Source organism: Phaenicophaeus curvirostris, chromosome 27, assembly GCF_032191515.1.
Source record: "Phaenicophaeus curvirostris isolate KB17595 chromosome 27, BPBGC_Pcur_1.0, whole genome shotgun sequence".
In the NCBI taxonomy this organism is placed as follows: Eukaryota; Metazoa; Chordata; class Aves; order Cuculiformes; family Cuculidae; genus Phaenicophaeus; species Phaenicophaeus curvirostris.
The window spans coordinates 791,967-814,996 of record NC_091418.1 but is presented as its reverse complement, the minus strand read 5'-3'; the positions used below and the strand labels follow the sequence as shown (position 1 = coordinate 814,996).

Below are 23,030 nucleotides of genomic sequence, written 5' to 3'. Positions count from 1 at the left end.
CCTTTAAAGATTTAATACATTTTATCAAGGCTTTAAATCTGGGCAAGGGTTTTAAAAAAAAACCCTCGTGCCGGGTGCATTTCATCTCTGGCGCCTGTTTGCGAGTATTTAAGAGCTGTAAAATGCAGATTGACAAATATCATGGATATTTTGTTCCTTATTCCTAACCGGCACTGGCTCCTCCTGACAGGCTGGTTATATAGATCCCTCGGAGATCTATCAAGTGTAAGGATCAAATTATTCTCCGTTATTGATATTTTATCCATCTCACCCACAGGTTTTAAGTCCCCTTCAACAAGCAGAGAGGTGGAAGTTTAATATCTCTTCATCCAGCCTGTCACACCGCTCGTTATTGCCCGTCTGCCTGCCCAAACGGGGGCTCGACGGGGAGTCGGGGGTCTCTGTCGGGGCGTGGAGGGGGGTGCAGGATCAATTTGGACTTGACCTCATGGCATTTCAAGGGTGGATCTCCAACCTGGGTCCCAGCAGGTGGGTCTTGAGCTGGGGTCTCTGTGGGGTGAAGCTTGAACCAGGGTTCCACCGGGGCAGGTCTCAAACAGGGGTCCCAGCAAGGCGGGTCTTGAACCCAATACAAAAAGTAGATACTGTCACACAAAATGGCATATGTTGGTTTAAGCTAAAGTAGGGTTAAATTCACCTAAGTAGTTGTATTTTTGAAAGTTGGATAGACCTCATTGTTCTCTCCAACTCCCCGAAAGGAGGTTGTGGAGAGGAGGGAGCTGGGCTCTTCTCCCAAGGGACAGGGGACAGGACGAGAGGGAATGGCCTCAAGCTCCACCAGGGGAGGGTCAGGCTGGACATTAGGAAAAATAATTCCACAGAAAGGGTGATTGGTCCCTGTCAGAGGCTGCCCAGGGAGGGGGTTGATTCACCTTCCCTGGAGGGGTTTAAGGGCCGGGTGGACGAGGTGCTGAGGGTCATGGGTTAGTGATTGATGGGAATGGTTGGACTCGATGATCCGGTGGGTCTCTTCCAACCTGGTGATTCTGGGATTCTGTGATTCTCTGATCCTGTGACCATCCCTCTGCTACCATCCCTCTTTGCAGTCTTTCCCCGTGTCAAACACAAAGTCAGAGAGCTCCAAAGCTCCACATTAGCAAAAGATTTGGCCATCGTGAAGATCTTAATCACACTGAAATTAGTTCTTGGAAAGGAACAGATTATGCATAAGATTTGGGGAAAATTTATACACGTGTACGTAAGTGGGAAAAAGATTCTGCCCCAGCTCTTGCCTCACTGCACATGCACATCACTCCCTCGTGTTGTGCAGGCATGATCACAGGCTTAAAAGGCTGATTTAATTGCTTTCTAAACTCCAAAATGAGTCTTAGAAAGCGCGTTTACCGGCATTTTCAGTATCACCCCCCACCTTGCAGGGGCGGGTCTGGGCGCAGGCGGGTCTCGAACCCGCGTGTCCCCCGCGCCTCCCGCGCCCCCTGGCGGCCCGCGCGCGGGAGGGCGGGCGGTCGCGGGTTGATGACGTCACGCAGCGCCGGTGGAGCCGGCGGGAGCGGGCATGGCCCAGCTGGGCGCCATCGCGGCGCTCGCCTTCAGCTTCCTCGCCGCCGCCTTCCTCTCGGCCATCCACAAGATCGAGGAGGGGCACATTGGCGTCTACTACCGGTGAGGCGAGCGCCGCGGGCTCCCCTCCCTCCTCCCCCCCGCGCGGTAGCGGGCCCCGAGCGGGCCGGGCCCGGGCCGCCCCTGACGGCCGCGTTTCCTTCCCTCCGCAGCGGCGGGGCCTTGCTGACCTCCACCAGCGGGCCCGGCTTCCACCTCATGCTGCCCTTCATCACGTCCTACAAGTCAGTGCAGGTGCTGCTGGGCTCCCGCCGCCCCCGGAGCCGCGGGGAGGGGGCGGGTTGGGACCCGCGGCGGTGAGCGCCGCTGTGCTCGGGACCGGGGGTGGGTGCCGTGCTTAACGCCGCCGGCGGGGTGGGGGCTGCCCTGCCTGGTACCAGGGGAAGGAGCAGGGTGGGTGCTGTGCCCGGTGCTGGGGGAGCAGCGGGGCTGCCCTTCCACACCGGAGGGGCGGGATGTCATCCAGAGGGACCTGGCCAGGCTGGAGAAGTGGGGCTGGGAGAACCTCGTGAGGTTCAACAAGGGCAAGGTCCTACCCCTGGGTCGGGGCAGGTATTGGCAGGTGTGGAGGGGCAGGGGGCACCATGCGTAGTTCCAGGGGCACAGAGCAGTTTGGGCTCCTGCTCTCCGAGGCGTGGGCAGTGGTTTTGTGTCACTACTAGAGGGATTTGTGTCGGGAACTGCTTGTCACTAAAGCCTCTTTCCCTAATTCCCTCTCAGACCACGCTGCAGACAGATGAGGTGAAGAATGTTCCCTGTGGCACCAGGTGAGACTCTCGGTATTCCCTCAGCTTGGCTGGAAACCTTTTGATCTTTCCCCTCTCTCCTCTGCTCCTGTGTCCTTTAAACCACATGGATTTGTTCTCATGGACTGAATTGCCCACCCACTGCCCCCAAAATTGGGGAAAGGCTCCGTAAGGCCGTGCCAAGCCAGGGTGGTTGATGTGCAGCCACCCTCAGGGTCTGTACTCTCTTTTCCAAGCCTGGGTCCCCATTTGATGATCTGGTTTCTGCAGATGGGTATGATTGAAGCCAGGCACCTGGTCCAGTGGTGCTGGAGCAGATGCAGAGCTCAGCCCTCTAGAGGGGAGCATGCTCCACTTGAAGCCTCCAAAGTGGAGCTCTTGGTCTCCAGTGAACGTAATTTCTCTTTCCCTTTTCTTCCTTTTGCAGTGGTGGAGTGATGATTTATTTTGACAGAATTGAGGTGGTGAATTTCCTGATCCAGAGCGCAGGTGAGTTCTGCCCCTGGGATCCTGCAAAACTCCCGCTGGTGTGGGATGAGGTGTAGAAGTTCCATGCAGCTTTGGTTTGGAGCTGGGCTGCACCACAGGGGTTTTCCTGTGCTTCTCCTAAGGCCTCATGCTTCCCAGGTAGAGGCTTTAAACCAGCCCTGCTGGATTCCATGTGTCTCATTCCTTGTTTTGTGCTCAGTGGCTTTGCCGATACCTGAACACAGTCCTTTGCTGTTATTGTTTGTGTTATGGCTCTGATGGGCCTTCAGCTTCAGTGAAGAACTGATTAAACAGTGAGGTGCTGGAGGTAGAGCAGGCAGGGTGTCGGGGAGCAGGAGGCCCAAGGGAAATGATCCATGCAGCCTCTTTTTCAAAATATTCTGTGTTTTAATGTCCTGTTGGTTGCAAACGATAGTTCCCCTTCCTCTCCCTTCCTCCCAGCTACTAATGCTGGGTTCCTCTTTTGCAGTGTACGACATCGTGAAGAACTACACTGCTGACTATGACAAAGCTCTGATCTTCAACAAAATCCACCATGAGCTGAACCAGTTCTGCAGCGTTCACACACTGCAGGAGGTCTACATCGAGCTGTTTGGTGAGCTGCCCCTTCCCTGTCAGATCGAGTGCCATTTCCAGTGGCTGTTTGCATGGTCTGTGAGTGCAGAAGTAGCTTTCCCCAGCTGAGGGAGCCTTTTACTCATTAATCCAGTGCCTGCTTTGTTTGGAATTGGGGTGGTTAACCAGCTATCAACACCTAATCCTTATCTCTTGGTGCTTCAGTATGTTGTAACCAGAAATAATCCAAACCCAAGCCTGCTGGCAGTAATAGAGGTTTTAGGCAAGAAGGGAGGGGCGATTCCAAAGTGTTCCTTGTGTGTTTAGCAACTGACTTGTTAAATCAGTCGCAGTTTGCTAATCCAGATAGAAAAGCTGCTCTTCTACTCTTTGCTGTTACAAAAACTATGAGGAATCCCTCCCTGGCTCATGGGTGTGATTCCCTTTGCACCTCGGCACAGCGGAGCAGGAGTGCGAGGCATGGGCTTGCCGACCTTCCCACCCTCGCTCCAGGCCGCAGGGAAACCAGGCAGCACAGATGCTGGGAGAGCACAGTGCAGGAGAGTGAAGGGAAGTGGTGGTTTTTCTGGTAGAAACGGACTGGTTACTGGCAGGGCTGAGTGTTTTATTTATAGCTTTGGAGTGAAGAGAAATCCCTTCCGGTGCCTGGGTGGTACAGCAGTGCTGGCTGTGGGCAAAAAGCATTGGCATGAACAGTTTTGGGCCCCAGATATGTGCCCAAAAGAATGCAGGGTCTTTGCAGATTCCTGTTCTCTGTCCGTCCTGGGCTTTCCCAGAATCCTGGCTGTGGGCTTTCCAACAGGCCTCTGTGCAAGGCAGAACTGTGTGTGGGGCTGCTGGTGGGTTCTTTGCCAATCTCCATATGCTGGCAGCTGCTGCTGCTGACTGCTTGACATGGACTCAGAGGCACCAACTTGCACAGAAGGATCTTGTCTGAACTCTGCAGAACTCTGTGAGCAGATGTTCTCTGGCTCCAGAGTTCTGCAGTGGGGCACGGCCCTGGCCAGTGCCAGGGACTGATAATGGCTGCTTCCAAATTCCTGACTGAACTGCAGAGTGAGTGTGTGTTCCAGATAGCCAAACCAGGACTAAAGCAAATAGTCGGGGCGTGCGATGTGATGGCTTTCAAGGGCATTGCAGTTTTATTTTCCCTTCCCAGCAGCCCCTGACAGAAGCACTGACATCCTTGGAGGTTTTGGGTGAAGCAGGGGTTTGATTCGTGTCTCCTTTTGAAATTTCTCGACTGTGCCAGGGTTAACTGTTCTGACTTTTCATTGTCTTTGTCTCCTGCTGGTACGGATGATCTGTTTGGGAAGATATTACTGGGGAAGTGGGTTAGAGCATGGATTCTTTATCGTAAAAGTGCTGCCTCTGGCTCAGAAAGATCCCAAACTGCAGGTTATGGGAAATTGGGAAGAATTTCATTGTATGCCTGCCCTTTCCTATCATCAGTTCTAAGCATTTGCAACTGTCTTCGCGTGCTGAGGGAGATGGGAACCAGCCTTAGGCTTAGGGATGGATTTCCTCAGCCCAACACTTCTCCATCAAACTCAATTTGCACTTACTTTCAAGAAATAAGAAATTGGAGCTGTTCCAGCCAATTCTGCATGTGCTGACAGCGAGCTGCCTGGCAGGGTTCTTAGTTACCTTTCTTTCCCCCCTCAAATCAGATCAGATTGATGAAAACCTTAAACTGGCCTTGCAGCAAGACCTGACGACGATGGCCCCTGGGTTAATTATACAGGTAAGCAGGATTCCACTTGGAGATGTCCAAAGTGCAGATCGTAAGGCGGGGGGAGGGCTAAAAGGAAACAGGAAGGTGTGACACTTGGTTTTAGAGAATTGCCTCGCAACACAGACCTTGTCTAACTAGAGGGATGAAAGCAGTGTCCTTGCAGTCCTCTCTTTATCTTTGATGTGTTGGGTTTCTCTTCGAGTTATTCTGGAGACCAGTTTACCTGGGTGATCACCTCCTGTTGTACCAGGAGATGACTCGGCCCTGCATTTGCTGGTCACAAACTCTGCAGTGTGTGGACATTCTGTGCAGCAGAGCCAACCTGCAGTATCAGCTCCCCTGTCCTCTGCACCCTCAGGGCCTTTCGGCTTTTGATTGCTGGCTGCTTGCCTATATTTTCTTTGGTCTCTCTTTCCAGGCAGTTCGAGTTACAAAGCCAAACATCCCTGAAACAATCCGGAGGAATTATGAGCTCATGTAAGTGCCCGAGACCCGCACCTTTGTCTCACCGAAAGGAAGCAGTCACCCAGACTAATGTGCTTTCACAGCGTGTGGTGATCGGAGAGTCCTCTGCCAGGCTGCTCCCAGCCTCGTGCTGTCATTCAGGAAGGCTCTGGCACAGCTGTATGGGATGAGTGTTTGTCTGTCAGTGCACGTGACTGGAGGAAGGAATTTTTTTCTTAGTTCAAAGGAATTTCTCTGTTTTGAGCACCTGAGCACATAAATTATTTGCACAGGGGCTCCTTCCCCATAACACTGGTACTGTTTCAAAGAGGCCTCCCAGAGCAGGTGGGTAGATCCCACCACAAATCCTGTTGTTTGGGATGGAGAAACTGTTGATTCAACAGGCTGAAGCCTTGAAATAACTTTCTTTCATAGCACTTGACATCCTGATCCCTTTTCAGTGCTCTGAGCCAGCTGCCTTCCCCTGCACTTGATCATTCAGAAAAGCATGTGTGCTCTGAGTCCTCTGCCAGCAGAGACTGTGCAGGCTGGAACAAGATCCTCCTCCTCAGTTTTGCTTCTCTGGCATTTCTTGTGACTTTTGTTGTTGTGGTGAGCTGTGTGTCCTGAAGTCATGATAGGCAGGACCCCAATTCACCCTGTTAGCCCTTACCATAAATACAGCAGGGTATGTGTCAAGAGAGGCTTCTTCTTGACTCCAGTCTCTCTTCCATGATGAGGGTGGAGGAGCAGAGTATTTTATTTACGTACCCACTTCTAAAACTTATTGTGTATGTATGAACTAGTGAAATAGAAAAGGCTTTAGCGTGCAAAATGCACAGAGCCTCCAGGAAAGCTGGGGAGGGGCTTGTTATCACGGCGTGCAGGGTAGGATGAGATGGAACATTTTTCAGCTGGAAGAAGGGAGATTGAGATGAGATCTTAGGCAGAAATGTTTTGCTGTGAGGGTGGGGAGGCCCTGGCCCAGGTTGCCCAGAGCAGGGGTGGCTGCCCCATCCCTGGAGGGGTTCAAGGCCAGGCTGGATGGGGCTTGGAGCCCCTGATCCAGTGGGAAGTGTTGGAACTGGATGGGCTTTGAGGTCCGTTTTGGCCCAAACCATTGTATTATTTTATGATTTGATTGAATAAAGGGTGGTTGCAGAGCTGTTTACTTGAAAATGAAGAAGGAAAGCCATCTGTGAGGGCAAGTCATTTCAGGATTTTCATTTCTTGCCTTGTTTAAATGATTTCCTCATTAAGCATAGCCTCAAACCTTATGGATGTGCATGCTCTGTGCCCTGTCTCTGGTAGAAGGCACCGTGGCTGCCTGCAGGGAGCAGCAGGGAGCTTTTTAGCGCTGACTTGAGTGGAAAGTCTTTCTGCAGTGGAGGGGAGGAAAGGCTTTGGTTTGCAAAAAGCTCTGTGCAGGTGCACGTGTTCGCTTTCCTGGCTGCTGCCTGCCCTGAACGTGTTTTGAGCCAGCAGCTCATTCTGGAGAGGCAACAGGCTGTGCCACTTTGGAAAGCTCGTGCTTTGTAACTGGCTTCTTGTGATTCCCCAGGGAGAGCGAGAAGACAAAGCTGCTGATTGCAGCACAGAAGCAGAAGGTGGTGGAGAAGGAAGCAGAGACAGAGAGGAAGAAAGCCCTCATCGGTCTGTCTGTCTTTGCTTGGAGGCGGTAACTGTGGTGGGGTGTGGTGGGTCAGGCAGAAAAAGTAATACTGGGACTGGGGAGGGATGTGCCTGGCTCACAGTCGGGCATCTCTGCTGTATCTGCTGGCCTGAAACTCTCCCAGAGAAACTCAGGTGGGTTATTTGGTTTTGACAAACTCAGTTTGTCTGCTGGCTTCCAGCTTTGTCCACAAATGTAGGCTGGTGCCATCCAGGACAGATGGTGAAGGCTTCCATGGATGAAGTTGCTTCTGGCATTAGGAAGCCTGCGTAAGAACAATGCGGATGTGTCCTTTTTCATTTCAGAGGCAGAAAAAATTGCACAAGTTGCTGAAATAACTTACGGACAGAAAGTGATGGAAAAGGAAACAGAGAAGCGGATTTCAGAGATTGAAGGTGAGTGACAAGCTTCCCAATATGTACTTGTTCTGCAGTGAATTGTATCTAAAGTTGCTGAACTGATTCACCCTGGAGTTAAGAAGTTCTTGAAGTGCCTGCATTGACCATGTTCTACACAGGGTTGAGGCTACCAGGGTCTTTCATTTCAGCCTGTGTACGTGGCACTTTCTGTGATCCATCACCGTGCTGAATAAATGTCTGAACTCGGATTCCTCCGATGTTTTCACAGCCTATTTTGCAGTGGAGTTGGGGGCGGGGGGGGGGCATTTGGGATACTTGGGTAATAGTAAAGTTAGGGAAGTTAATTCTTCTAGGGTTTGTACTGTTAAGGTGATGTCCCCCTGACGTCTGATCCAGGGCTTTGTCAAGCAAATTCCAGGGTGTGAAAAGGAGTCTGCATTTCCAGTGCAGAGTGGCAGGGTCTTGTTTCCAGTTACATTCATTATAAGCCCTGTCAGGCTTTGCAGAAGGCCACTGAGGAGCCAATTAAGAGTTTTACAGATCAGCAGCTCCTCATTAAAAAGCTCTTCAGAGGAATACAATGGGTTTTATTTCTTATAAATGCATGTCACTGGCTGTCAGGCTTCCAGTTCAACTCTGTTGGCAGAGGATTCCTGTCTCCCTCATTCTTTCCTGTGGCTCTGGCTGGGACCACTCTCGTTAGCCCAAAGCAAGGAAGTCTCGGGCCAAACCATCGAACTGCTTACGTGATTAAGTGTAGCAGCTCCCAGGAACCCTGCCAGTGTAGGTAAACAAATGGTTTATCCAGCTGTGCAGCTCTCGGATCCAAACTGGCACGTATTCCAAGTGGGTCTCTCCATCACAGATGGAAAGTCAAGAGATCACATTGAACCAGCCAGATTAAACTTATCTTGGTCTTAATGTAATGGCCTGATAGCGTTACTGTTGGAGAGATAAAAAGTCAGAAGGACAAAAAGAGCACAGTACAGAAAGGGGAAGTGTTTCTTTCCTTAAATGTCTCTGTTTTGAGTCGGAGAATTTCAGTATCTGCAGGATCAGAGCATTTATGTGGTTGTTGATAATGCAGGGAAAGCAGCTCTCCAACATTTGTCAAGGGGGCAGGGCCTCAAAGGGTTAAAATCGCCTGCCTCTGCATGCCAGAATTTTAACTTCAGTATCCCAGACAAGATCCCATCTGGGAATTGAGTTCACAGTCATGGGACTCATCTGCAGCACAGTCTGCTCTGCTGTCCTTGGAGCCCAGTGCAAACATCGTGTGTGAATACTGCTTTGCAGTGGAGCAGTTGCTGTGTCTTCAGCGCAAGAGTCAGTGCCTGGCTAGAGAAGAAAGAACATTCTCGTCCCGCGTGACAGGGCCAGGAATGAAAACCGTATGTTCATTAAATGCTTTGAGGTCTTCAGCTGCAGATGCAATTTACTTACTTAATGCTATCGTCTTGCAGGGTTTTAGATGTAAATTGAGATCCCGTTTCTGGGTTTCACGTTCTCTTCCCTCTTCACCTCGTTGCAACCTGTACAGCTTCAGTGTGCTACCTGGCCACTTTAAAATGTTTCCAGCTGCAAATGGTGCTAATGTAGCTGGAAGTAAAAACCTGAGTGTGTGTTTTCTTCCAGATGCTGCGTTTCTTGCAAGAGAGAAGGCGAGAGCTGACGCTGAATGTTACACTGCTATGAAAGTAGCCGAGGCTAACAAGGTATCCGTATTTCCCTAAGCTGTGCTGTGAAACAGGGTTCCTTCCTCTGGGCTGTGTAGAAATAATCATCAAAAGAGCGGTCTGTGTTTGTTTACTACTTGTCTCATCACTTCGGTCAAAAGGCAAAACAAAACCATCTCTCAGGGAAGTTTTCATTGAGACTCAAACAATTAGATCCTTGTTTGCAAATTCATTTTCTTCTCAGGATAGATAAGTTTATGTCAGGACATGTGACACCTGGAGACAGCACTGCTGGGTACTAGCGGGGCCGTGACTCCCTCTGGAGATGGAATATCCATTCGGTTGCCCTTTGATGCTGTTATAATCAGAAATGATGATTCATTCCCATCTGCAAGCAGGGAGGTCTCCAGAGTGAGAGGCAGACTTAGAGTAAGTGAGCGTTTAGGTAGGGAACAAATGGAGCTGATCTTTTACACCAAGCTAACAGGCCTGGCAAAGCCTGGGTCCTGCAAAAGGAGAACCACCACAAACCTGAAAATGGAGAAATTATTCAGATAGGGCTGCCAGACTTGTCACTGCCTGCAAGTTCCCAGAGCATCCCAGCAGGAAGACTTTGTTTTGTAAGGGTCAGTGAGAATGGGCAGAGGTCTGTGGTGTTTGTGCACAAGTTTTGTCCGAGTTATTCTATCCTCTCCGTTATAATGTTGTTATCCTGAACGAATGAGCTCTGCTCTCCCAAACGGACTCATCAGTCTCCTCTCTGGGAAAAAGCCAGCTGTATTTTTCTTTCCAGTAGCTTGCATGGCAAGGGCTTTCAGTGAGTTATGCACTTTCGAGCATCTCTGTCTCTGGTATGTTTGGATTGAACGTTTCCCCAGCTGCTTCCATCACTTTCTCACGTTGCCATTTAGTCACTGGGATTTAGAGCTTCACTTAGACACGCTGAAACAGAGCCTTCTTCCGGGCACTCCATCTCCTCAGCGGAAGGGAGGGTGAGCGTGCCTGCTAGAGCTGTGGAAAAGTAGATACTTTGTATGGTCATGACAGGAATTTGCTTTTGGCTGAAACCAAGCTGTTGGTGACCTGTGTTCTCTTTGTGCAGCTGAAGCTGACTCCTGAGTACTTGCAGCTGATGAAATATAAGGCCATTGCTGCAAACAGCAAGATATATTTTGGCAAAGATATTCCCAACATGTTCATGGACTATGCGGGAAGCCAGACCAAATTTTCAGAGGGACTGGCAGAAGGAATCCTGGAAGAGGATGGGGCAGGAACCAGTGAGGACACAAAACTACTTCATAATGTCAACTGAAAAGAACAATTTCTATTCGTTTTATATCAAAACATGAACTGGGAAATTCCTTTTTGTTTTCCCCCTTTCCACTACTGAGAGAGACAAATCAGACTTAATCCTTTTGATCTTTTGTATGACCAATAGGTACAAAGACTTTGGTATTTATGGAGTGTTTTTCCTGATAACTTCCAAGCAGCCAGCTCCAGGTATGTCCTCCAGGTGCACCTCTCCCTCTTGGACATGCAGGCCAAATGACTCTGGAGAGGCTTGCTCGCCTGTCTGTCCTGCAGCCAGCTTAGGTGGGGACTTGATTTTTGGGCTGGGGTGGTTTGTAGCGGTTGGAAATAAGTGACATTTAGGCATTTGGGTGGGAGGGGAATTGCTGCTACAACTCCTTTTAGTTTTTGTTGGAGCTTTTGAGTACTTTATTCCAAACCCCCTTTTAAAAGAGGTGCTAGACTTCTGTACACTACGCGTGTCTGTGTGAGGGCACAGACCTTGTCCGAGTGGCAGGGTAGTGCTGGTGTGGGGGATGCCAGCATGATCCAACAGCCCGTATCCGGGCTCCAGGTCCTTCCTGAGCGCAGGGTGTTGCAAATGCACAAAACCCCCTTTCACTGAGCTCCGAGCTGCTGTGTTTTGCCTTGGTAGGGCAGCTGAGACAGAGTTCCAGAAGTTTGGCTGCAATCCTGAAGATTACCTGGTTTCCGTGGGGGGGAATCGAAGCCTTAGACCATGTGTCGCACAGGTAGTGGCTCATTTTCCTGCATCTTAATGCTGATTTGTGTTGCAGACAAAAGCAGAGTCTGTTGGCAGGCTTTTGCCAGCAGTTTTGCTGCTGGGTGAGGCACGAGGGAGGCAGCGTCCTGCCAGTGGGTAACTGGACTATGTTTTCAGTGATCCAGACTGCAGTAAAAAATGAGGGAGAAAGGAATTTTTGTCTCAGGGACCCTGACTTTGCAAAAAGCCTTGCTGGCAAGGAAGAGCTTGTGTGACTGGTCCACTGGTCACTACAGCACATTCTCTGCCTCTGCAAGAGCAGCTGGCCTTCAATTTTGGTGTTTACATCATCGTCTCAGAAAAAGGACATTGAGGCAAACAGGAGTGGAACAGAGTTTATGTTGCGTTTGGGTCTTTTTCTGGACAGGCCTTGTGAAAGTAAAATTTCCTGGTAGCAAAGGACAGAAAGGATCATCCTGAAAAGCCACAGGGCAAGGAAAAGCATCTCTGGGCTGTCCAAAGGTGAATTTTCCTTCCTTTTTGCTCAGATTGATGCTATAGAATGTACCTTCCACTTCAGGGACCCGATTAATCCTTCACCAGAGAGGTGATAGGGCTTTGTTTTACACAGATGTAAAACCTGAGGGGTGTTAAAGACAAAAGTTCAGGCCTAGAGAGAACACTTGTTTCCTCTCCCTAATCCATCTGCTGCTTGGCAGCAGAGCCTGTTTATTAATTGCTGTTATAATTTGCAGCCAGCATACTAATAAGAGGTGGTGCGAGTTGGTTGTTGGAGTGCAGCTCATTGCATTTATGACCCTGTGCCCCAAGTGCTGGCTACCTGCTACGTGTGGCTTCACTCTTCAGTGTTTTAAATAAGCATTAGCCTTTTTGGTGAGGCGGTCACACTAAGGTGGAAATGTGATGAGTTTCAGCTGCTGATTCCAGTATTTGTACTTCATTTTCCCTTTCCCTGTTAGAGTGACTTTTGAGACTTGAAAATGCAAAATGAAAGATAAAACATCGATGCCTGCTGGAGAAATCTCTTATGTGTCTTTGTTGGAAAATAGGAGCTGAGGGAATTGCTGTCTCCAGACCTGTGCGCTCTGTTAGGCAGCATGGCAGTCAAATAATCGCGTTGATTATAGCCTGTGATATTCCTGACTTATTTATAAATGAGTCTTCGCAGGAAAACTATGAACAGGGAAGAGTGGAAGCTTAGGAATGAGGTAATAGTACCTAAAGCTTTGGGGACGATCTCATTCGGGATTGTTCTGTGTCCGTATTAGGCATTTCCACTAGTCACTAAAACCTCCTTTTTATGTGAGTATTTTTCACTAATAAGAAAAAAACAAATAAGCCAAAGTGGTATTAGAGAATGTGGGTTTTGTATGGCTTCATGGTGAGACAATAGGTTGGAATGAGTAGGTCGTAATGCATTTTTTTTAATTGAAAACGTTACTGCTGAAGTATTCTTGTAATTAACTTAAATTATAAGAGTGAAAAATGCAAAAACAGAGTTGAAATCGTAGCAGGTTTTACAAGCCCAAATCCGTTGCATTTTCATTTAGGTTCCTTCATTGTGTGTATAACTTCTTTAATTTTCCTGAGTAGATCTGTCGCTATGTGTAAATCTTTATTCCATCTATCTCGTTAACTGATGTTTTGTCCTAATTTCCGTGATCTGAAGTCTCAAAATTAAAATCTGCATTTTAAAACCACTCTGTATAGCAAGGAAAATACAGGGTTGTGGCACTGTTGATACCTGGGAATCGCTGGCGGGAGCATGGGAATGCTTTACCAGTACAGTCTTTGACCTTCTTACGCGTTGAATTAAAAGCCTTTTTATTTTGGTATTTGCTACGACAATAAAATGGCCTTCGATTTTAATATGTCTTTTTTTCCATGGCTAACCTTTTAACACAGCGTGTAGATGGATTTGCAGGAGAAGGTTTGCCAGGGGTAACGTGCAGGCAGCTGCTGCCGCTCCAGCGGGAAGCACGGAGCTGCGGATTGGAGCCTGCCTGGTGCCAGCTCTCCCTTTCCAGGGATGGGGAGAGAGGAAAGTGGAGCTCCGGCAGCAGGAGAGAGGAAAGCGGAGGCGTCTGTGCCAGCCGAGGAGTGCCGCAAGCATCTGCCAGTCCCGCTGTGCCAAACCAGATGGGTGTCAAGCACAGTGACACGACTTCAGCGGCAAACACCGAGGATTTGGTGAAATTTGCTGCGAATCGTTGCTGTCTTGTAGCAGAAGAAGGGCAGGAACCTTCTGGGTGTTTCCAGACAGCTGCGTATCTGCTGTCACAGCTCAGAGTATGGGGAGAGCAGAGCAAGTTCTGTACACAAAGGCAAATATGTGAGTTAATGGGTTCCAGCTGGCCGTTGGGATTCTTTCCATGCTGCTGCCGCGATCAAGGCTGGTGTTGTCTGGAGACTCTATGCCCGCACTCCAGGTGCTCCCAGAACAAGGCGACTTGTGTAGTGGATGTGGGAAAGGCTGTGGATGGGGGGACATTGAGGGGCTGGAGCACAGCTGGAGATGGGAATGGAGCTGGGGAAGGGGCTGGAGCCCAGGGGTTCTGGGAGCAGCTGAGGGACCCAGGGCTGTTCAGCCTGGAGAAGGCTGAGAGGAGACTCATCACTCTCTGCGGCTCCTGGAAAGGAGGTGGTGGTGAGGTGGTTGCTGGGCTCTGCTCCCGAGTCACAAGGGATGGGATGAGAGGAAATGGCCTCAGGTTGTGCCATGAGATTGGATTTTGGGAGCAATCCTCACTGGAAGGGTTCTCGGCACATGGGAGGTGGTGGCATCCCCATCCCTGCAAGGGTTCAAAAGATGGGTAGGTATTTAAAAGATCTTTAAAAGAGGGCTAGATGAGGAGCTCGGGGGTGATTTAGCAGTGCACAGGGACTCTGGCCTCGATAATCTCAAAACTTTCTTTCCTACCAAAAACTCGGGGTCCTTCCCGGTAGAAATCAAGAGCTGACCTTACCAAGATGGTGGGAGAACGTGCGACGCTGACCTCACCAAGGTGGGCGCTGGCCTCACTATATGGAGGCGGATTGACCTCAGCACGATGGTGGCGGGAGAAGGGCGGCACCTTACCTCACCAAGATGGCGCCCGCCTCGGCCATTGGCCGCCGGGCGGTGTGGGGGGCGGGGATACCCGTGCGTGGGGCGGAAGCGGGGCGTGCGTGAGGCGGAAGCCCCGCCCCGGGCGGGGATGTGGAGAGCGGGCATGGCCGCCGGGGAAGGGCTGGGCCCGGCGCTGCGGGCCGTCACCGAGCAGCTGCAGCAGGCGGCGGCGAGGAGGCCGCAGGTGAGTCCCGGGGAGGGGGCAGGGACCCCGGGCAGCGCCCTGCGACGCCGAGACCCCGGGGCGGGAGCGTCTGCCGCACGAGGACACGCTGGGAGAGCTGGGGTTGTTCAGCCTGGAGAAGAGAAGGCTGCGGAGAGACCTTAGAGCAGCTTCCAGTGCTGAAAGGGGCTCCAGGAGAGCTGAGGAGGGCGGGGAGAGTATGCCGAAGGAATGATTTAAAGGGGTCTTTTTGCATTTTTATATAGAATCATAGAATAGTTTGGGTTGGAAGGGTCCCCAAAGCCCACCTAGTCCCACCCCTGCCATGGGCAGGGACACCTCCCACTGGATCAGAGGCTCCAAGCCCCATCCAGCCTGGCCTTGAACCCCTCCAGGGATGGGGCAGCCACAGCTTCCCTGGGCAACCTGTTCCAGGGCCTCCCCACTCTCATAGTGAAGAAATTAATTCTTATGTCTAGTCTAACTCTGCTCCTCTCCCGTTTATACCCATTCTCCCTCATCCTGTAACCACAAGCCTTTGTGAGCAGTTCATCTCCAGCTCTCTTGTAGCCCCTTCACTGGAAGGTTGCTATAAGGTCTCCCTGGAGTCCTTTCCCACCCAAACCATTCCGTGGCTCCTATGATTTTGCAGGGACTCCCGGCCGTGCAGCCGCGCCTGGTGGCTGTCAGCAAGACAAAGCCGGCAGAGATGGTGATTGACGCCTACAGCCACGGGCAGCGCAGCTTCGGGGAGAACTACGTGAGTTGGAGGGCAGGGCAGCCCTGGGAGTGGGCTCAGCATTGGCCCCTGGCACTGGGCATCCAGCCCCGAGAGGCCATTCTTGCTGCGCAGCCGTGTCTGGAGCGGTTTTAACAAGAGATTGTCTTGGGTTCTCCTAGGTTCAGGAGCTGTTAGAAAAGGCATCGGACTCCAGAGTAAGTACGCAGTTCCTTACACGTTCTCTGCTTTGTGTAGCTGTGTTCTGAGAGCTGTTCACTAAATGCCCTGGTTTTTGTTAGGGAATTGGCATGGAGGCTGTGTGAGCCCTGTCTTTTCAGATAACTGGTGGGATTATTCTTATCTCTTTGCCTCTGTGCCGCTCCTCCTCCTCGCCTGGCTGCTCCGGAGGATCCAGTGAATATGTGTGCATTAGTCATAAAGGATTTGTCTGAATTGTGCTTTTCCTTTTGTGCTTTCTGCTGTAGGAAAACACGTAGGAGACATGTGCAGTCCTTATTTAAACAAGTAGTAACACTCAGCTTGGGGAAAACATGTCATTTTATGGCTGCTCAGTTACAAAAGAGCTTGGCCTTCCCTGCTCACTGTGTAACTTTGCAGCCACGGCCTGGATCCTCTTCAGACTGTGGAGCAACCTCGGTGTGCAGACACCACCAGCACTGCTTAGGCTGGTTAAACAAAAACAGGAGATTGGTTATCTGGTATTTTGTTTGTGAGCAAACTAAGAGTCAGGTACTGTGTGGGGAAGAGAGAATTGTCATTTAAGCCTGCCTGTTCCCTTCTGCTTTCAGATTTTGTCATCTTGTCCAGAGATCAAGTGGCATTTTATTGGCCACCTGCAGAAAAATAACGTCAGCAAGTTAATTGGTAAGCTGCATTTAACTTTACAGTCTTCTGATGTTCAAATAATAACAGCCTGGTATACATTAGCTCGCTGATGCCCGGCCCTGTGAGCGAGCCAAGGGGTAGCTACAAACATTTCTGTGCCAGCAGCATTGCCCTCAGCCTGCGTTTCCTCCCCAGCCGTCCCTAACCTGTTCATGTTGGAAACGCTGGATTCTGTGAAGCTGGCAGACAGAGTCAACAGCTCCTGGCAGAAGAAGGGATCATCTCAGAAGCTGAAGGTCATGGTTCAAGTTAATACGAGTGGAGAAGACAGTAAGTGGCTTTTTCTGGTGATGCCCAGGTTTGTTGTGGTGACAGGATAGGGAAGAACTAAACGGGATGGGTTGGTTTGTGTTTTTAATGAGTTTCTGTAAGCCAGGATGGAATGTGCTCATCTGTCGGCCTCTGCCTGACCGTGGGGAGTGCGGGAATGTTGTGTCTCTGGCAGAGCTGGGCACAAGTCTCCCTGTTTCTGGCCAGGCAAGCACGGCCTTCCTCCCGGAGACACCGCAGCTGCTGTGGAGCACATCATCAACAAGTGTCCCAGCCTGGAGTTTGTGGGGCTGATGACAATCGGCAGCATCGGGCATGACCTTAGCAAGGGGCCCAATCCTGACTTCCAGGTAGGATTTTCTGAAAGAAAACATGAGCATTTGCCTGGCTTCTCATAACAGTCCCATGTCTGTCCCAGCTGAACCAGTACGCAGCCCAGCTGTAACTCTGACTGTAGATTCAGTAGAAACACCTCGTTCAGACCAGTGCAAACTTCTGACGTCTCAGTATTAATGCAGGCGTCAGGTGCCTGTGTATTCAGTCCTGTTCCCTCTCCAAAGCTGTAGCCAGGGTGTTGTCAGGGGCACCTGGCGCAGCAATTCCTGTCCTGGATCCACTGGTCCTGCTCACAGGTGAGGTTTCAGTCAGCACTGAATGGTCCCTGTTCGTCTGTGACCCTGGTGTGGTAATTGGGTGTCTTCAAGATGATGCATAGACCTGTAAGTGCTTGTGTTGTCCATAATGAGCCTGTGACGGGAAACCTCCAAGCACCGTTATGGTGCTGCAGAGCAATCTTTAGTGGGAAATGAGGGAATCACACATCCTGTGCGGAGGAGACTTGAAAGAAAGGCAGGAATCGTGATCTGTGATGCCCTGAACCTGAGCTGATGTGGCTGTCAAACGTGTGCTCCTCTCTTTTTCCCTCCTCCCTCCTAGATGCTCCTCTCTTTGCGGCAGGAAGTGTGTGAGAAGCTGAATCTCCCCGTTGAGAAGGTGGAGCTGAGCATGGGAATGTCTACAGACTTCCAGCACGCAGTAAGTCTGGTTTCCTTCTGCTACCCCTTCTCTGGGAAACCGAACACCCCAGCAGCAGCCGCCCTGAAGTCCAGCTCAGGTGTCTTCCTCTTGGGTCTCCCCTTGGATGGAGGTGCCGTGGTTGCTGTTCCATGAAAAGCAGCTCTCGCAGTCCTCCTTTCCAGGGATCGAGTCCTGGGGATCAAAGCAGACCCTGGCTGTAGGGCGAGCCGATGGGGAACCATTCTGTGCGACGGCAAGCATCGTGAGGTGGCAGCCCTGAACTTCTCTTTCTCTCTCTCTGTAGATAGAGGTTGGATCCACAAACGTCAGGATTGGAAGCACTATTTTTGGAGAGCGAGACTATTCCAACAAAGCAGCCGGTGGCAAGGCGGCTGCCGAAACTAAAGGTGAAATGGAGACCTTGACAGCGCAGGGTCATTAGGTGGAAGAGAAACCCAGTGGCCTCGACAGAGGACGGATGATGGGAGACCTCACTATGCATTCTCACCTCCCTCCGTGTCGGCAGCCGGTCGTGACGGTGAGAGGGAATTCCTCCTAACAGAACAGAGGCCAGAAATGCCTCCTAATTTATTGTGATTATAGAACATCCGTAGAAACTGGAAAATTTTATGACTGACAAATGATAAGAGAATTTATAGTTGAAAGCAACTGTAGTGTCTCGGTTCCCTTGGAGTCATTGTAACAGTCGGATAACTGGGTTGAATGAGGTAAATGTTTGTCAGATGGATCCGCTAATAAGCGGGATGTATCTGCAACGGTGTCAGTGATCGTGTGTTCACGAGGGACAAAATTCTTCACTAAATGAATTCTAATCTCACCAGAGCCCGGTCAGTGTTCCCCCAATAGAAGCTTTGCATGTGGTTGCTGTTGAGGGTGCTCACACAGGAGCTGTGACAGGCATGCTGTGACACTGGAGAGACTCTATCCCTTTAAACAGAGGACAGGAGGATGGATGAGGAGCACAGCTGCCTACAAGAGCTCATGGTGTGGTGTTTTGGATGCAGATCCCAACTGTGGGAGTGTCTTTTCACCTGCAGTTTGTTCTTTTCAGGCTGACGCTGCTAACTTTTCCCATCAATTCCTTGCCTGCTCAGATCTTCTGGGATGCTTTCAACCTTCCTCTCCTGTGAAGTGGTTTTGCCAGTTTGTGTTCATTCTGCATAGTAGTTGTTGACGCTGCAAGTTCTTTTGGGGCAGAACAGGCCTTTTCTGCAAGGTCCTTGGTGTCCCCTCAGCTCGCCGTGCTTCCTGGGGCAAATCCTTTAACCGTTGGGTGCCTCCACCATCCCCTCTACATCTGTGTGAGGATAGTGATGCTTGCTTGTCTCTCAGAGCAGCAGGGAGGGTTGCTAGAGGGCCTTCAGAATGTAAAGTACTATTGTTCTGCTGTGTTCTAGTCCCTGACAGAGCTTCTGGGCAGTGTCTTAATTCCTTAAGCGCTGGTCAGGCTTTCACTGCTCCTGGGAGAGGGAAATGGGGCTCCCTCGCTGCAGTAACTTTCATTCAGGTGTGAGCAGAAGCTTCCACATTGTCACCTGCTGTTTGGCCAATGCGTCTTGCTCTTAACCTGTGTCACAGCTTTATTTTGGGGCTTCAGCGTCCTGCTAGGAGGAGGAGATATGGGTTGCCAGCAGAAACCTCCTTCCCAGGCTTTTCTTTGTGTGTGTATGGTTTGGTCTTGCTGTGGGTTTTACTCTGACTGTAAATGCTGAATGTAAATGAAAAGAGTCTGCTCCAACGCCAACCTGTCGTAGCTACGTGGTGCAGAAGCAGCGCACGCGCAGGCTGAGCCGCCCTCCTCGGCACCGCACCGTCTGTTGTTTCCTAGTCTGTTAATAAAGAGTGGTGAATTTTAATACCATCTGTGCCAACTATAAAACTAATTATTAAAGATGTTATTTTTATGTTCCAGTGTTGTGGTTAAATGCTCTAAACAGTTGCTGAAGCACTTTCCCTAGCCTGGAGCTGCTGTTGAGTGAGACTCGCCTGTCTGAGGATGGATGGAGGAGTGAGGTTTGGTTTGAAGGATGTCTGAAACAGCGAGGGCACAGAGAATGAAGGTTTCTTTTTGATCTAGAGGGAAATAAACCTAGTTGCGAGCTGAGTGCTATGTCTGGAGGCAGGAGGTGTTATGGAAGTGCCCTCTGGGTGGCACCGCTCCCCTCTTCTGGAGGGACACAGCTCCTGGGCTCAAAGATAACTCCACATGATGGTTAGTGTGAGTCCTTCCTCTTCCACCTCTCTCTTCCCAGAGTCTCAGCACCACGCTCCGGCCGCAGGTCCTTGTGTTTGCAAGTCCCACAGCATCTAAAGCATTTCGTTTATTCTATGGAACAAAGCCAGGACAGCCGGTCTCTGATCTGAGTTTGATTACAACACACAAAGACTGCTGGTGTCCCTGTGGTGTCTGTTTGCCATCTGTAAAACGTCTGCTAGAGCTCTCCAGAGCAAGCGAGGAACGGAAGGGATCCACTCCCAGCGCTTATAGAGCTGCCCCAGCCCCAGAGCTGCTGGTTCTGGGTCCCAGGAGTGATTGGGGACCCCCTACTCTGCTCACCCCTCGATAACAGGAGCGTCTGAGACAGACTTGGCTGCTCCTGAGAGGAATACACTGGGTTGTGCCGGATGGGGTGATGTCCTGCTCCCTTCCTGGCTCTCGTGGAGATGAGCAGCCCCTCCTGCTCGAGACACTGAGCTCTGCTGGCTCTGGTTACCAATTAGGTGGGACTCCAGGCACCCTTCACTCCCCTTCCTCTGCAAAGCCAGCCATGATTCATTATTTATCAGATACTGTCTGTTGGGTTGCAGTGGAGCCGAGCTTGGCCTCCCTGCCAAACCTCAGCACAGGCTGGGTGTGCGATGGATGCAGATGATGTGCAGGGAGGCAGCGGGGCCCGACCCGGCTCTAAAAGGGCTGGGAGGGACAGGAACGTGTGACCAGCACGATCAGAGAGGGGACTGTCTTGCTCTACTTTGCTCTGGTGAGACCTCAACCAGAGCCCTGTGTTCGTCTCTGGAGTCTTCAGCCCAGAGCAGGGGTGGCTGCCCCATCCCTGGAGGAGTTCAAGGCCAGGTTGGACGGGGCTTGGAGCCCCTGATCCAGTGGGAGTTGTCCTTGCCCATGGCAGGGGGAGTGGAATTAGATGATCTTTAACGTCTCTTCCAACCCAAACCGTTCCATGATTCTTGGAAGCGCCTGCTCCCCGGTGTGTGGCACGTGGTGCCGTAGCCGGGCTTGGTCGGGCGCTGGGTGCTCAGCTTCCATCAGAAGATCCAGAGATCTGGGTCTGTTCCCTGCGGCCGGGAATTCTGTGAGAGACCAGGGGTGGCTGGGAGCCGCTCGGCCCCACGGCTGAGCCCTCTGCCCGCAGCGTTTCAAAGTGGAGCGTGTGTTTATTTCTGGGATATCGGGTTTCCGGCAGGAAGGGCAGCAACTGCCAAGGTTTTTATTGGATCCCAGTGAAAGGAATTTAGAGAGTCCCGTGCTTGTTGTCTTTCCCCATGCCTGCAGTGGTTAGGGAGCGTTTCTACCTTTGAATTGGGAGTGAGGGGTGTGGGGATTTGGCATCCGGCACTGGAACAACCCTGGTGATGGAGTTTCAAGCAGGTTACCTTGTTGTCCCACAGGCAGGAGGCATCAGGAGGGGTCAAGGCTGGGGGAGCACAGAGAGGGGCTTGGAAGTAGTTGAAAGAACATAAACTCCGTTGGGCTCAAAGCATGTGGGAAGTGTTGCTTGAGCTCTCCTCCTCGTAGCGGGGCCGGGTATTTCACATTTGTTACAGTTTGGACAAGAGTTTGACTGTTCTTGGAGGTGATTTCATAGGAGACTGGAATTCTGAAGACCACGTCCAGTGGCTGATTGCTTCAATATGTGGTGGAGGCAGCTCCAGAGCTCTGATTGCCCTTGGATGCTGCCAGCATGGACCAACATCCTCGAGGTCCGCAGATCCCTGCCAAGTCCCGTTCCTGTCCTCGGACACTTGGCTCAATGCTGGGGTTTCCTTCCAGCCCCGCTGCAGAGCTGCTGCCCCCGGGCAGGGCAAGGAGAGGGGCAGCAGCTGCGGTTTGGACCAGGGTCAGAGCTGCACTTGGTAGGAACGGGAGAGCGAGCAGATCCCGGGCTCTCTGTGCACTGGAGAAACAGAACATGGAATAACGCAGGGGTGGGAGCGCTCTGGAGGAGCAGGGCTGCCCATGGGCTCGTTGGGATGAGCTGCTGAAATCCGGTGTCTCCTAGGGCCCTTGGGAGAGCTGGAGTTCCTGGAGGTTTGGATTTCTTCACTTAGGACTCAATCCAGCGAAGGATGGTGGCTGAACTCTGTGCATTGTGGCGTTTCGGGATTGCACCCGTGTTTGTTTGTAGCCGGTGCTGGGTTTGCTGGGCTGTGAGTGCCTGCTGAATGAACCGGCTTTGGACAAGCAGCCTGGAAGAAGCAAGGGGCTCCAGTCTGTGGGCTCACCCTCTCTGGAACAAGGAGGGAAAACCACTCTTTCTGCAGTGTTTATAGTGGCAGGCACAGCTCGGCACGATGGGTTTTGGGAGGGGTTTCATGCTGTGCATACGCTTGCAGGATCTCCGAGCGGATGCTGGACACGAATGGTTTCCTGTTGCTCTTTCAGCTTCAGCTGCAGGATCTGGGACCAGCATCCTGCTGAGCACCGGAGAGGAATTCCTGTACTGGAAATTCTGCTCAGTGGAAAAAAAAGGGGGCAAAAGAAAACAAGGGTAGATGTGGGGACCCTGTTGTTTGTGGGTGTTTTACTCACAAGACAATGCCAGTCTGCGGGGCACTGGGGACCATCCCCACTCTCCATCCCCATCCCTCTCCCTCCCCACCCTGGTCTCCCCACCCCGGTCTCCTCCTCACTCCTGGTCCCATCCTGGTCTCTCCATCCCCATCCCTGGTCTCCCTACTGTGGTCCCCGCTCCCTCCCGGTCCCATCCTGGTCTTTCCATCCCCATCCTTCCTCCCTCCCAGTTCCATCCTGGTTTCTCCCTCCAGATCCCATCCCTGCTCCCTCCCGGTCCCATCTCAGTCCCATCCCGGTCTCTCCATCCCTATTCCCAGTCTCTCTCCATCCCCATCTCCTCTCTCTCCTTTCCCATCCCAGTCTCTCTCCATCTCATCCTGGTATCTCCATCCGCATCTCCCTCCCCAGCCCGGTCCCTCCATCCTCATCCCGGTCCTTCTCCCGGTCCCTCCGGGCCGGTCCCTTCCCGGTCTCTCCCCATCCCTTCCCGGTCCCCTCCCGGTCCCTCCATCCCCTCCCGGTCCCGGTCCCCCCGTCCCCATCCCGGTCCCCCCATCCGCTCCCCCCCATCCCTATCCCGGTCCCCCCATCCCGCTCCCCCCGTTCCCATCCCGTTCCCCCCGTCCCCATCCCCTCCCGGTCCCCCCATCCCCGTCCCCCCATCCCGCTCTCTCCCCCTCCCGTTCCCCCCGTCCCCATCCCCTCCCGGTCCGGGCGGCTCGGGGCGGTCCGCGGC

The 23,030-nt window shown here is 51.7% G+C and overlaps 2 protein-coding genes across 3 annotated transcripts; both read left to right on the top strand.

The window, feature by feature from the left end:
• The first annotated feature begins 1,497 nt into the window (after window positions 1–1,497).
• On the top strand, window positions 1,498–13,203 carry ERLIN2 (ER lipid raft associated 2). 2 transcript variants are annotated; one of them, XM_069877682.1, is made up of 11 exons: window positions 1,498–1,644; window positions 1,755–1,826; window positions 2,323–2,369; window positions 2,776–2,837; window positions 3,307–3,432; window positions 5,084–5,157; window positions 5,567–5,625; window positions 7,154–7,245; window positions 7,570–7,659; window positions 9,259–9,338; window positions 10,402–13,203. In XM_069877682.1, exons 1-11 carry the CDS (start codon window positions 1,498–1,500, stop codon window positions 10,609–10,611), a joined length of 1,059 nt encoding a protein of 352 aa, XP_069733783.1. In that variant the 3' UTR covers window positions 10,612–13,203. The 2 variants fall into 2 exon arrangements, with proteins under 2 accessions (XP_069733783.1, XP_069733784.1); XM_069877683.1 differs by having other exon boundaries at window positions 1,755–1,836.
• A 1,293-nt stretch (window positions 13,204–14,496) lies between these two features.
• On the top strand, window positions 14,497–19,445 carry PLPBP (pyridoxal phosphate binding protein). Its single transcript, XM_069877503.1, has 8 exons — window positions 14,497–14,627; window positions 15,259–15,366; window positions 15,507–15,542; window positions 16,137–16,212; window positions 16,369–16,503; window positions 16,711–16,853; window positions 17,440–17,538; window positions 17,825–19,445. The coding sequence occupies exons 1-8, from the start codon at window positions 14,532–14,534 to the stop codon at window positions 17,960–17,962; spliced, it is 831 nt and encodes a 276-aa protein (XP_069733604.1). The 5' UTR covers window positions 14,497–14,531; the 3' UTR covers window positions 17,963–19,445.
• The last annotated feature ends 3,585 nt before the right edge of the window (window positions 19,446–23,030 follow it).